At 48.6% G+C, this 13,867-nt stretch overlaps 1 protein-coding gene across 1 annotated transcript in view; it reads right to left on the reverse strand.

Annotated features, from left to right (window-relative positions):
* The window catches only part of LOC140426623 (ADAMTS-like protein 2), a 271,271-nt gene extending 257,981 nt beyond the window's left edge, over positions 1–13,290 (reverse strand). Inside the window, exon 1 of the mRNA XM_072511624.1 lies at positions 12,845–13,290. Within this exon, the coding sequence (XP_072367725.1) occupies positions 12,845–12,943 (99 nt within the window). The 5' untranslated portion in view covers positions 12,944–13,290. The remainder of the gene's footprint in view (positions 1–12,844) is intronic.
* Positions 13,291–13,867: the final 577 nt, after the last annotated feature.

Raw genomic sequence — 13,867 nt, forward strand, 5'->3', positions numbered from 1 at the left:
CAGTGCTGGTGTGAACTCCAGGGTCTGGTGAACAAACCATCAAGAAGCAGCTGAAATCAGGAATAAACCAGTATAAAGATGATTCCTTTATGTATGGCTTTGTTAATTGTGCCAATGCCAATCAGGATGCAAAGTCTATGCGTGTTATATGCAGGGAAGTACTGGCAAATGAATGTTTAAAACCCTAAAAACTTCAAAAGCATTTGAAGACTAAGCATGGCAAGTTTGAGGATAAGCCGCCTGATTTTTTTGCAAAGGATGCAGCGAGAACTTAAATCATCAGGTAAAGTCCTGAGCAGAAATGCAATATTCAATGACAAAGCAAGTGAGATCATGAAGACTTAGCAGGTTCACCTGTCACATTAAAGGTAAGCGAAAATGGTGTGTCGCAAAGGTCAGCTGGAGTGGTTCGCGAAGGTCGGCTGATTGGTAAAAGTGGGTCCCAGGAAAAAAAGTTTGAAAACACTGCTCTACAGGCTATTCCCAGGAAGGCACGCCAAGACAAACATTAGCTGCTGCTGGAGGATCACTAAGTCAGTGAAGGATGCTCTTTGGTATCCCCGAAACCTGTTGGTGTTCCAGCGCAAAGAGTTGTCCCCGACCAAGTGTTGCAGACTGTCACATTCCAAAGCCCAGGACTATGTCTTGAGGGATGCACTAAAGCTTGGGGCAGCTGCTGCAGAGGCGCAGTGGGGGACGGTCGCTGTCCAAAACCTTTCAGCCATAAAGCATCGAGAAGCTGGGTATTGTATGGACTCCTTCGGGCTGTATAACCCACATTGAATGTATGCAGAGAATATTACATGCTTCACAATTGTATTGACGCATCTCAGAGTGCAACATGATCTATGTGGACAACTTAAATACCTTTGCACCATTTTGAAATGACCATTTGAAAAGTCTATAATGTTTCTTTGACAGTATTGAAGCACCTCAAAATAATGCATGTGGAGAACTTGAATATTATTGCACTTTGTGTAATGGCTATTTTGAAATGTTTGTAATGTTCTTTACGATATTTTACAAATAAAGTATATTTTTTCAAAAAACATTTCAAACCCCCACTTGCGGCTTGCGCACAAATTCTAGGCTGATACATCAATCCAATACAGAGGAACTGCTGTACTGTTGGAAGTGCTCACTTTTGGATAAGATGTTAAACACTTCAGGTGATATAAAAGATGCCATAGCACTGCTCAGAGAGCTGGGACAGTCTGCTTAGTGTTCACTAAAAAAGATGTCATGGTCACTATCACATGACAGTTTGTGAGAGCTCAATGTGCCCCAATTGGCTGCCATGTTTCCCACTTTACAACTCTCTACTTTTCAAAAGTACCTTTCAGTCCGATGATACCTTCCCAGAATGTAAAGAATTTTGGAAATTGAACACCAATACATCTGCTACCTCATTAGCCATCGCTTTTAAAACGCAAGGATGAAGAATATCAGGGCACGGAGACTTGTCAGCCCACAGCTCCATCAAGTTGCTCAGTACCACTTCCCTAATAATTGTAATTTCACCAAGTTCCCCTCTGCCTTCTACCTCCTGGTTTGCAGCTATTACTGGAATGTTTTTTGTCTCCTCTATAATGAAGACAGGAGCAAAATACTTGATTATTTCACATAGTGGGTCCACCCCTTAGAATTTTTCTTGATAGTAGGAATATACTTATTCTCTGGATTCTGAAATATCCCCTTATATGTCTGTCACTGCTCCTCCGTTTATCTATCCTCTAGCCCAGTATCTCGGTTCACTTCAGCTAGATCAGCTTTCATGTCCATGAAACATGAAAGAGGTTAGGACAAACTAAACTATGGAGGAACAAAAATGGCTAGGAAATAAACAGAGTTATAGGGTTGGAGTGGAAGAAGATGGTTAAAAATGAGAACAACTGCTGTTAAAAATTAAAATACCAGGTTATGAGATTAAAAATGATACAACTGCAGTTAAGACACGAGGAAAGATATTATTAAACTAATCAAACTTATAAAGGTAAAGCCTCTGTTCCAGATGGATTGCACCATCCATTTTAAAAGAACCGAAGGACGAAGTAGCAATGGCATTATCACAACTATTTAACAGTTCATTAGAAAAGGGTGTGGCGCCAGATGATTTGGATAAGCTAAATAATACGTATACTTAAGAATAGAGGGAGGACACGACCAGTGAACCATAGACCAGTCAGCTTAACACCGACAAGGGAAAACAACAATTTATTTATATAGTACATTTAACATAATGAACCATCCTGGGGTGCTTATTAAAAAACAAAGTACAACACCAGGTCACATGAAGAGACATTACATCAGGTTGCCCAAGAGCTTGTTTAAAGAGTTAAGTTTTAAGGGATGTCTTAGTGGAGGAAATCGAGGTAGGGAGAAGGAGAGGTGTAAGGAGGGAATCCAGAGCTTAACTACGACGCAACTGAAGATAAAGCACCAATGAAGGAGAAGTTTTTTTTAAATAAATCTAGAGTACCCAATTCATTTTCCCAATTAAGGGGACAATTTAGCATGGCCAATCCACCTACCCTGCACACTTTGGGTTTTGGGTGCGAAACCCACGCAAACACAGGGAGAATGTGCAAACTCCACACGGACAGTGACCCAGAGCCGGGATCGAATCTGGGACCTCGGCGCCATGAGGCAGCAGTGCTAACCACTGAATGAAGAAGAAGTTATAATTGGAAATGTACAACACTTGCGGTGACGGGGATGTGCTGAGCAACTGCACGAAAGGTGGCTCTCCTCCTAAAATTAGACTCTTTTACTCAAAATAGCCCGCTGAAACAGGGTAAAAAGTATCCCCTCACCCCACCTAACAGCAGCACAAGAGAAAATGCGGAGTAACAGTAGCTCCAGATGCCGCAAAGAAACAAAAAGCGGCAGAAACCAGAAGAAACAAGCAGTCGAGACAGCAGACGCACGAGGCAATGAAATGCCGACCACACCAGAATGAGAGGAACTGGCAAACCGCACACAGGACTCCCGCTCACCGGAGGATGGAAACAGTTCCTGACTAAAGAGATAAAGAGCTCAAGGAAGAAATCAAGACGGACATTAAGGTGGCAGTCAAGGTTGCGATCCCGGAGACCCTGGCCACCACGCAGGCGGCCCTGGACATGGCAAAAAGACAACCGGAGGCCCAAGGGAACACCATCAAAGAACTGGAAATAGCCTCAACAGATCAAAGCGACCAGATCGCCGACCTAGAGATGGAAATAGTGAGGTTGGTGGCAACGCGGGGCAGTCCAAAGGGAAAAATAGAGGATCAAGAGAACCGGTCATGGCGCCAGAACTTAAGGATAGCGGAAGGAACCAAAGGCAGGGACCATGTCCATGCACTATGTGGCCCAAATGTTGGGAAACCTGGTGAGAAGGGACAGCTTCCCTAACCCGCGAGGAGTAGACAGTTGCTCAGGTCGAAACCCAAGGTCGGAGAGCTGCCGAAGGTAACAACCGCCAAATGCACCAGAACCAGAACCGGGAAAGAATCCTGCACTTGGGGCAAGCAAACAAAGACCTGCAACTGGGCAGGACACCAGATCAGGATATATCAGGACATTGGGCAGACCTGGCCAAGCGCCGGGCGGAATTCAACAGAGCAAAAGCGGCTCTGTACAAGAGCAAATTAAAGTTTGGGATGCTGTACCCGGCCAAACTTTAAGTCACATTCCACGGCAGGGAGTATTTTTCACGACCCCTGCAGCTGCGGACAAGTTCGTGCAGGAGAATGGGCTGGGAAAACAGCAGCAAAAACTGTGGTGAGAAGATCACCCAGAGGGACTGAAATGATCTGAGAGGCACTTTGAGCGGGACTGTACTGCCTCGCTCTGAATCCAAGAGACAAAATGTAGGAAAGAAAGGGCGAGGGCAGCGGAGCGCAGGAGAGGGGGAGGAAAATGAAAAGAGGGGGAACCATATAGCGGGCGAAGGGTAAGCTCATAACTGGCCCCAGGAGGGGGGGGGCCATGACGCACCTCCCGTAGACGAGAGAGTGCCTGGCAATGTGGGGGGGGGGGGTTACTACCAGCGGGAGGGGGGGCAATAATAGGATGAAGGGAGAAGATATGGGGGGGACATAGAATCATAGGGGAAAAATAGGGACAAGGCGGAGAAGGGCTCTAGGCTGGCTACAACTGGCCACACGTGGCGACATGGAATAAAATGGCACCGTAAGCAGCCGCTTTGGAGGGTCCCCAAACAAAGAGAAACCCCGAAGCGAACACCCACATGACATAAACACAGTGGATTGCCATGTTAGGGGTCCCTGGACAAAGGGAAACCTGGAGAGTAGGGCCACATGGTGAGTACGGGGAACACAGCCATTTTGGATGGCCCTCTAACAAAGGGAACCCTGGAGTGCAGGGATGCAGTCACAAGGTAAGTATGGTTGATCCTGCAGGTGGAGGGGAGGGGGGCATCAGCATAGTCACCTGGAATGTCAGGGGACTTAACGGGCCAGTGAAAAATTCCAGAGTTTTCGCCACCTGAAAGGAATGAAAGCTGACATATTGTTTCTCCAAGAGACACACTTGAGGGAGAAGGATCAAGTGTGGGTAAGTACGGGCTGGGTGGGACAGACCTACCATTCCCGCTACGGGACTAGATCTAGGGGGGTAGCCATACCACTTAAGAAGAGGACAGCATTTACCGCGACAACGGTTATGGACTCAGCAGGACAGTAAGTCATGGTCAGCAGTGACCTGGAAGGGGCACCAATGGTCCTGGTTAACGTGTATGCCCCTAACTGGGACGACACAGAGTTTATAAAGAAGGCCATGGCGGAAATCCCCGACATAGATACTCACCGACTAATGATGGAGGGAGATTTTAATTATGTATAGGGCCCACGGATGGACAGATCAAACCCCAAATCGGGAAAACATTAAAAATGACAAAAGAACTAAGCACATTGAATAATAATCGCGTATTGTCACAAGTAGGCTTCAATGAAGTTACTGTGAAAAGCCCCTAATTGCCACATTCCGGCACCTGTTTGGGGAGGCCAGTACGGGAATTGAACCCGCGCTACTAGCATTGTTCTGCATTACAAGCCAGCTGTTTAGCCCACTGTGCTAAACCAGCATTTATGGAGCAGATGGGAACTGTGGACACATGGAGGTTCACACACCCAGGGGAGAAGGAGTTCTTCTTCTCCCAAGTACACCAGGTATACCCGCGTATCAACTTCTTTGTAGTGGGGAAATTGGTGCTTTCGGGAATAGTAAGAAACGAATACTCGACGGTCGTAATCTCCAACCACGCTCCACACTTCATGGATGTGAGGTTAGAAATGGACCGTGTTCAGCGCCCACCGCCCCCCCCCCCCCCCCCCCCCGCCCCCATGGAGGTTGGACATGGCCCCCCTTGCCAATAAGGCATTGTGAGAGAAAATATTACAGGCCATAGATGGGTACATCACCAACAACCAGAATTGGGAGGTCTCACCTTCCACGTTCTGGAGGCGCTGAAGGCCATGGGGGGAGATAATTGCTTATAAAGCACCCAGAGACAGGCAGGAGAGGGCGGCTAGGCAACAACTGGTAGATTCCATACTGGAGGTGGACTGACAATGCTCCGAGGCCTGACCGTAGAGCTTCTGGCAGAGAGGAGATAGCTATAAATGGATGTTGACCTGCTCTCCACTAGGGTGGCAGTGCACCAGCTCCGCCAGACATGGGGGACCTTCTACAAACATGGAGACAAAGTCAGCCACCTGCTGGCTCATCAGCTGGGAAGGCCGGCAGCCATGAGGGAAATAGTTCAGATCTGGGACAACAATGCCAGACCAGAACCGAGCCGAAAAGGTCAATGAGGCATTCAAGGCCTTCGACCGGGGTCTGCACACCTCCCTGCCCCCCGACGGGGACTCGAGGAATAAGCAGTTTCTCGGTGGACTGGACATGCCAGTTGTGGGGGTGGATAGAAAGTGGGGGCTGGAAGCACCACTAGAACTGGGGGAAGTCATGGAGAGAATCAACTCCATGCATCCAGGGAAGATCCCGGGACCAGACGGATTCCCAGCAGACTTCTAGAAAACATCCGCACCAGCACAGGACCGCACGTGCGGGAGATGTTTGCAAACTCGCTAGCAAGGGTTACGCCGTCACCAATGCTAGCACAAGCCTCAATCTCGCTGGCATCCAAGAAAGACAAAGACCCGACTGAATGCGGGTCCTAAAGGCCCATTTTGCTGCTCAATGTAGACGTGAAAATACTGGCCAAGGTCTTAGCCAAATGATTGGAAAACTGCGTGCCAAAGGTGGTCAGAGGACCAGATAGGCTTTGTTAAGGGTAGACAGCTAACATTGAACATCAAGCACCTGCTAAGCATGATAATGACCACACCTGGGGAGAGAACACCAGAGATGGTCATCTCCCTGGACGCAGAAAAGGCCTTCGACAGAGTCGAATGGAAGTACTTCATAAAGGTACTGGAGCGCTTTGGGCTTGGAGCAGGGTTCACCTCCTGGCTGAAACTCCTGTACGGTGCTCCCACAGCAAGCTTACGGACTAACACCACCAGCTCTAAATACTTCCAGCTGCACATGGCACAAGGCAGGGATGCCCACTGTTCCATCTCCTATTCGCCCTGGCAATAGAACCACTGACAATCACCCTCAGAGCAGTGAAGAATTGGCGAGGGGGCAGAGCGCACAGAGTCTCACTCTCTGTGGATAACCTGTTTCTCTACGCCTCGGACCCCCAATGTGTATTTTATGTTTGTCCCATAATGTATTTTCTTTTCATGTACAGAATGATCTATTTGAGCTGCATGCAGAACAATATATTTTACTCTACCTCGGTACATGTGACAATAAACCAATCCAATCCAATCCAAAGCAGCATAAAGGGATCATGACACTTCTGAAAGAGTTTGGAGCCTTCTTGGGCGACAAAATCAACCTGAGCACTAAACCTGCAACACTACCACTGGGCGGCCCCAGGAAAGAATGAGTGGATGGGTAAGGGAGCCGGAAGCAGAATGGGAAAGGATGGAGGAGAGTTCCTGCAGATGAACGTCTCTACAGACGCTTGCCACTGCAACACTCCCATCCCTGCCGACTAAGCACTCTACAAGCCCAGTGGCAATAGCCACGCTCCGGTCATGGAACCAGCTACGGTACAATTTGGCCTGACTGAAATATCTATCGTGGCCCCCATCTGCAACAACCACAGGTTCACGGCAGCCACAATGGATGCAACCTTTAAGAGGTGGAGACAGGACAGGACAGGGGGGGACACTGACAGCTAGGAACCTTTACACAGACGACAGACTAGCGACGTTAGAGGAACTGACGGAAAGGTTGCAACTTAGGGGCTGGTTTAGCACAGGGCTAAATAGCTGGCGTTTAAAGCAGACCAGCAGTGCGGATTCAATTCCCGTACTAGCCTCCCCGAACAGGTGCCGGAATGTGGCGACTAGGGGCTTTTCACAGGAACTACATTTGAAGCCTACTTGTGTTAATAAGCGATTTTCATTTCATTTCAACTGCCGAACGGGAACGAACTATGACATTTACAAATCAGGGTCACAGGTTCGATTCCCGGCTTGGCTCACTGTCTGTGCGGAGTCTGCACATCCTCCTCATGTGTGCGTGGGTTTCCTCCGGGTGCTCCGGTTTCCTCCCACAGTCCAAAGATGTGCAGGTTAGGTGGATTGGCCATGATAAATTGCCCTTAGTGTCCAAAATTGCCCTTAGTGTTGGGTGGGGTTACTGGGTTATGGGGATAGGGTGGAGGTATTGACCTTGGGTAGGGTGCTCTTTCCACGAGCCGGTGCAGACTCGATGGGCCGAATGGCCTCCTTCTGCGCTGTACATTCTATGATCTATGATCTACCACCAAAGTGGATACAGGTTTCCAGAGTGTGGGTGGGAGAAGGGAGGGTTTTGGACATTTATAAGGAGCTTATGGGGTCAGAGGAAACACAGACAGAGGAGCTTAAACACAAATGGGAAGAGGAGTTAGGTGGAGAGTTGGAGAATGGTCTCTGGGCAGGCACGTTCAGTAGAGCCAATGCGTCACAACATGTGCCAGGCTTAGCCTGATACACTTTAAAGATGTTCACCGGGCTCACATGACAGTGGCCCGGATGAGTAGGTTCTTTGGGGTGGAAGACAGGTGGCAAGATGTGCAGGAGGACCAGCCAACCATGTCCATATGTTCTGGGCATGCCCGAAGCTGAGGGGATTTTGGCAGGGGTTTGCAGATGTCATGTCCAAAGTATTGAAAACAAGGGTGGTGCTGAGTCCAGAGGTGGCGATTTTCGGAGTGTCGGAAGACCCGGGAATCCAGGAGGAGAAATAGCCGGAGACGGATATTATTAGCTTGGAGGGACTCAAAGCCCCCGAAGTCGGAGACCTGGCTATCTGACATGGCTAGCTTTCTCTGTCTGGAGAAAATCAAGTTTGCCCTGAGAGGGTCCGCCCGGAGTTGACAGCCGTTCGTCAACGTCTTTAGGGAGAATTAACCATCAGCAGAAGGGAGCGGGGGTGGGGGGGGAAGTTTAGTGTAGAATAGGAGGCTAGAAAAAGTGGGACCTGTGAGGGAGGAAGACGGCTTTTGCACTACGTTTATATTTGTATGTACATTGTTTCTTCCGTTACTGTTATAAAACCATAAATTCCCCAATAAAATGTTTATTAAAAAAAAGAATAGCAGGAAGTGAAAAGTGGGGCTCCAAAAGTAGCAGTACTGGGGTCACTGTTATATTAACAAATTATATAAATAACTCAGGGCGGGATTCTCTAACCCCCAGCCGGGCCAGAGAATCGCCGGGGAACGGTGTGAGTCCCGCCCCGCCGCCGGCTGCCAGATTCTACGGCGCCGGTTTTTTCGGCGGGGGCGGGAATCGCGTCGCGCCGGTCGGGGGCAATTGGCAGTGCCCCCCCCCCGGACAATCCTCCGCTCTGCGATGGGCCGGTGTGGCCGCCCGTTTTCGGCCAGTCCCGCCGGCGTAAATCAAACAAGGTCGTTACCGGCGGGACCTGGTTCTGCGGGCAGCCTGCGGAGTCCTCGGGAGGGCGTGGGGGATCTGGCCCCATGTGGTGCCCCTACGGTGGCCTGGCCCGCGATTGGGCCTGTGCCGGGGGGGGGCACTCTTTCCCTCCGCGCCAGCTGCCGTAAACGTCTGCCATGGCCGGCGCGGAGAAGCCCCCTGCGCATGCGCTGAGATCATGCCAGCACACGCTGGCACTCCAGCGCACGCGCCAACCCGTGCCAGCCAGCGGAGGCCCTTCGGCGCCAATTGGCGCGGTGCCAAGCCCTTCGCCATCGGTTGCCGTGGCGCCAAACCCGCCGGTGCCGGCCTAGCCCCTGAAGGTGCGGACGATTCCGCACCTTCCGGGCGGCCTGACACCGGAATGGTTCACGTCACTCCTTGGTGCCGGTACAGCCCGCCCCGACGGTTAGGGGAGAATCCCGGCCTTAGACTTTATAATCAAAAACACAATTGCTAAATTTTCAGATGACATCAAAATAGGGAGGATGGTCAATGTTGAGGACTGCAACAAATTATAAGAGTATATTAAGACACTTGTAAAGCAGCATATAATTGGCAAATTGATTTCAGCTAGATAAATATGAGGTATAATATTTTGGTAAAAACATATAGACGCGATTCTCCGCTACCCGGCACCAAAATCGGGAAATGCTATTGGGCGGAGAATAGCTTCCGAAGCCAAAATCGCTGCAGTCACCGGTTTGATGCGAAATCACAATTCTCTGTCACCTCAGTTGTTCCACAGGTTGGGGGCTTCTGTCAGGGCCGTGGAGAGTAGTGGGGGTGGCCAGGAGGTGGGCAATGGGGTCGAGGTGGGCGGGCACAGGGCACCATTGCTGCAGCTGGCAAGGCAGCCATGCAGCTGCACACACCGCTAACAGCCCACTTTGAACTGGTGCCACGGGTCATATAGGTGTCCCCCCAGGGCACTCCCCTGGATGCCCTCTGGCCCCAGACGACCCATCAGCTGTGTGGGTGTGCTCCAGCACAACCAGTGCCATCTTGTTGGCTGGGGTAAGTGTGTGTAGGGAGTGTAATGTGTATGTGCAGCTTGTCAGCCTCCCGAGTGTCAATCACAAACCCGGTAAATCCCGTACCGTTTTTCATTGGAATCGATTGTGTTCCACACGGCACCGGTGCTAACCCCTCAATGATAGCAGAATCGGCCCAGGTGCAGCACCGCTTTTTCTGTCGTAAAAGTCTACGGTTTCTCTTACGTCAACACTTAGTCAAAGAAATGGAGAATCCCACCCCTGACCTCTATTACTTAGAAAATAATAAATGAACTGGTGTAGAGGAACAAATAGACCTGGGAGTGCAGATACACATTATTACTAAAAATAGTGGCACAGGTTATTACGGTCAAAGAAACAAACCGACTTTTGGGATTTATTTCTTGAGGAATTGAATTATGCTAAGTTATGCTAAACTTGTATTGAACTTTATAAAACAATAGAGGCACTAGAGAGGAACAAAAAGATTCATAAAGATGGTACCAGAAATGCAACATCATACTATCTGGAAAAGATGCAGAGGTTAGCTTTCTGTTCTCTTGAAAAGTGAAAGCTGAAAGGCAGACAATACAGATCTTTAGAAATTAGCAAAGTTTTTGATAGAGTAGAAACAGAGAGAATGTTACCACTGGTGTAGAAGAGCAAAACTAGAGACAAACAATTTAGATGGTCACCAAGAAATCAGGTAAGAAGTTAAGAATGGGACATGGTGGCCCAGTGGTTATGTCATTGGACCAGTAATCAAGGAGATCCAGGCTAATTGCAGGGGGTTATCTGGGAAACCATGGCAGCTGGTGAAATTTGAACCGAAAGCCATCACAGATTGTTGTAGAAACTCATCAGGTTCACTATGTCCCACAGGGAAGACAATCTGCCATCCTTACCCGGCCTGGATGTGACTCTGCACCCACGGCAATGTGGTTGACTTTTAACTACCCTCTCAAATGTTGAGTTCAATGGCAATCATGGATGGACAACAAATGCTGGTCTTGTCAGGGACACCCTCATCTCATGGAGGCTAGATCATCATCCAAGGGAATAGGTTGTTAGAACGGGACTGGATGGGAATAGGTCCCAGTGGAGGACAAACGCCAGAATGGACTGAATGCTTATTTATGTGTCGTATATTCTACACAATTCTGTCCAAGTCGCGCCTTTTAAACATGATTATCAGGGAGCGTTGTTCGCACGTTTGGCCTTCCATCTACCTGTCAACCGAGCCTTTCCACCTGAAGAAGTCAGTAGCAGGGAATTGAGCACACTATCCTGCTAACTTTTGGCAGCTTGCTGCTTTTCCCATGGGCTCCCGCTTAGCGGTGGGGACCTCCCGATTTTAAATGGGGACACAAGGGTGGGGGGGGGGGGGGGTTATTGCTGTGATCTGAACACTCAGGCTGTGGGAAAATCGCACAAGAGCACCAAAAAAAACAAAAGGCACCACAGCAAACAATTTTTCAAAGAACTTTCTTTTCCAAGGGAAATGTTTAGCTAATCGTTTCAGTTAATGATGCCCAATTTTGGATGTTGTAAGGAGCTTGCGGCTATGAGTACAGTGGTTAAGTTCATCATGTTAAAGAAAGCTGCGGGTTGAACAAGCGCGCACACACACAGCCCCCCCCCCCCCTAGAAGTCTAATCGCTTCTCCTTTTTTCCCCTCGGGGTTGGCAGCTCCCAAGAGCGGCCAGAGACAAAACAAATCCCACGTGATGTGCCAGAGCATGAACCAGGGCCAGATGAAAGGCTTCAGTTTGAGGCAAAATTAATGTGCCTCTCCTCCAGTCTAGACAAGCAAGACAGGGGCTGCAAACTAACTGCCCTCGCCAGCCTCTCAATCCGCACACTGCCCTCCTCCCAGTTCCAACATTCAGAACGAAAACACACACTGGGTCACATAGCCTTCCCTTTCAAAATATAAAATTAACATCTTCATCTCAATCGTTTCACCCCCCCCCCCTCAAAAAAACATTAAATTCCACACCTTTGTCTTTTAAATATCAAAACAATCATTCGGAACTACTAACAAATTTCCTTGTGCACAATTTTAAAAAAAAACTAAGTCCTGAGTTCTAACATCAAGGAGGTAGGTGCCAGTCGCGCGTTCAGGTTGAAGGGGGGGGGGGGCGGGTAGAGTAACTTTGATCCAGCATCTACAACATTGGGGTTTTGGCAATGTGTGTTTGCAGATTTCTCGGGGACGAAACTGGCAGGAGAGTTTTTATTTGAAGGCACAACGTTGCTGCAGTGTGTGTGATGGGAGACTGCAACTGGAATCAGCGGGGATCCAACACACTTCGGGTGCAGGAAAGCATTAGAGATAAAGGGCGGGCGGTTCAGTTTAACTGGGCAGTCAAAGTTAGCACAGCGAGACCCTGTTTGCCTTCGCGCGCACAGTATGCATCCTACTACTCTCGATTAAAAGGTGAACAGTTCGATTTATCTCCTCTCCAAAAACGTTTTTAAATATTTCTGCTTAAACAAAAAAGTTCTCCCTCAAATCTGGAAAATATACTACACTCAATGCCATTTTAAAAACATTTTAAAGTCAGGGTGCAACAACTGATTTGCATAGTCCTTTTAAAATATGTATGTATTTCTAAAACCTTTTCAAAATAAAGCAACGAGTCAAAACAAAAATCCAAATGTTTCCTCAGCACCTCACACACGTGAGAGGATCTCACACTAAAACAGCTTTTGTCTTGTGCTGTCCTTCTGTGAAGCCGGCTATTACTCAGGTTGCAACGAGAGAGAGAGAGAGAGAGGGGGGGGGGGGGGATGAAAAAAGCATTAAAGCTCACGAGTGGGTAAGATAAGAACAAAAACTTACCATAAAGCCGTGAGCCTCAACCCGCCACAGCAGGAAAAACACAGAATAGGTGAAAAGCGCAGCAGAGCTGCTGCCGAGAGTCCAATCCCTGGCAGCCATTCTCCAGCAGAACTGCAGGAGAACACATCAAGGGAGAGCTTGATGAAACCTGGATGAAGAGCAATTAATGACTTTACAACCTGTGGGTGCAAGCGAGGGGAGCAGGTCGCTCCATTTACCCTGATTGACAAGCTAGACTAGCAGTGTGAGTATGTAAAACCCCCAGCTCAAAGGAAAAGACACCCATTCTTTTCCTCCTTTGTGCCTGTGTGTGCTTACTGCACATTCTTTTGAACTTTGTTTCCCCTCTCTGCCTCTTTCCCTCTCCCCTCCCCAAAGAGACACAAAAGAGGAGGACAAACAGGGGGGCGGGGGTGGAGAGCAGTCGACCTGAACAAGCATTCAGCCTTGCCGATTGCACGCCAGTGGGCTGCAACTCAGGAAGTGACAAGGGGCTGGGACCTGGAGCCACCTCCAGGCTGCCTGCCTGCCTTTGAAGCTTACGCAGCAGGTTAAAGGAGGAAACGTTTCCTCTTTAATACCAGACGTTAAGGAGAATAGACAGGATCCTCTTTTTTTCATGTGTGGAGACAACCTGGTAATTCAAAGCCATAGAGCAGAAATGAAAGCCACATGGCAAGTCTCTTTAAATGATCCGTATTTTCCAGGATCTTGCCTGGGGTGGGAGGGTAGGGGGACTTTTTTGGGTGTTTAGTGAAATGCCCATTTTCTCATATGCTTTGGCAGGAGTCAACAATGGCCTGGAGCTCAGTTTCTGAATGAACGTACACACAAGCCTCATCTACATAATGAAGCTCTATGATTGAGGTTGGAGTGGTTTTCGTTTTGGATTGAAGGTGGCCTAAATTGAATAGTTTTCCGTCTGTTCTGTAGATTACCTCCACACCTATGGGTAATTTGCTGGAGGTGAGTATTGCAAGAGAAAATGGAGAAGAGAGTTGGTGCAACATTGATCCCTGTTTT

The sequence above is a fragment of the Scyliorhinus torazame genome, chromosome 7 (assembly GCF_047496885.1).
Source record: "Scyliorhinus torazame isolate Kashiwa2021f chromosome 7, sScyTor2.1, whole genome shotgun sequence".
Classification (NCBI taxonomy): domain Eukaryota; kingdom Metazoa; phylum Chordata; class Chondrichthyes; order Carcharhiniformes; family Scyliorhinidae; genus Scyliorhinus; species Scyliorhinus torazame.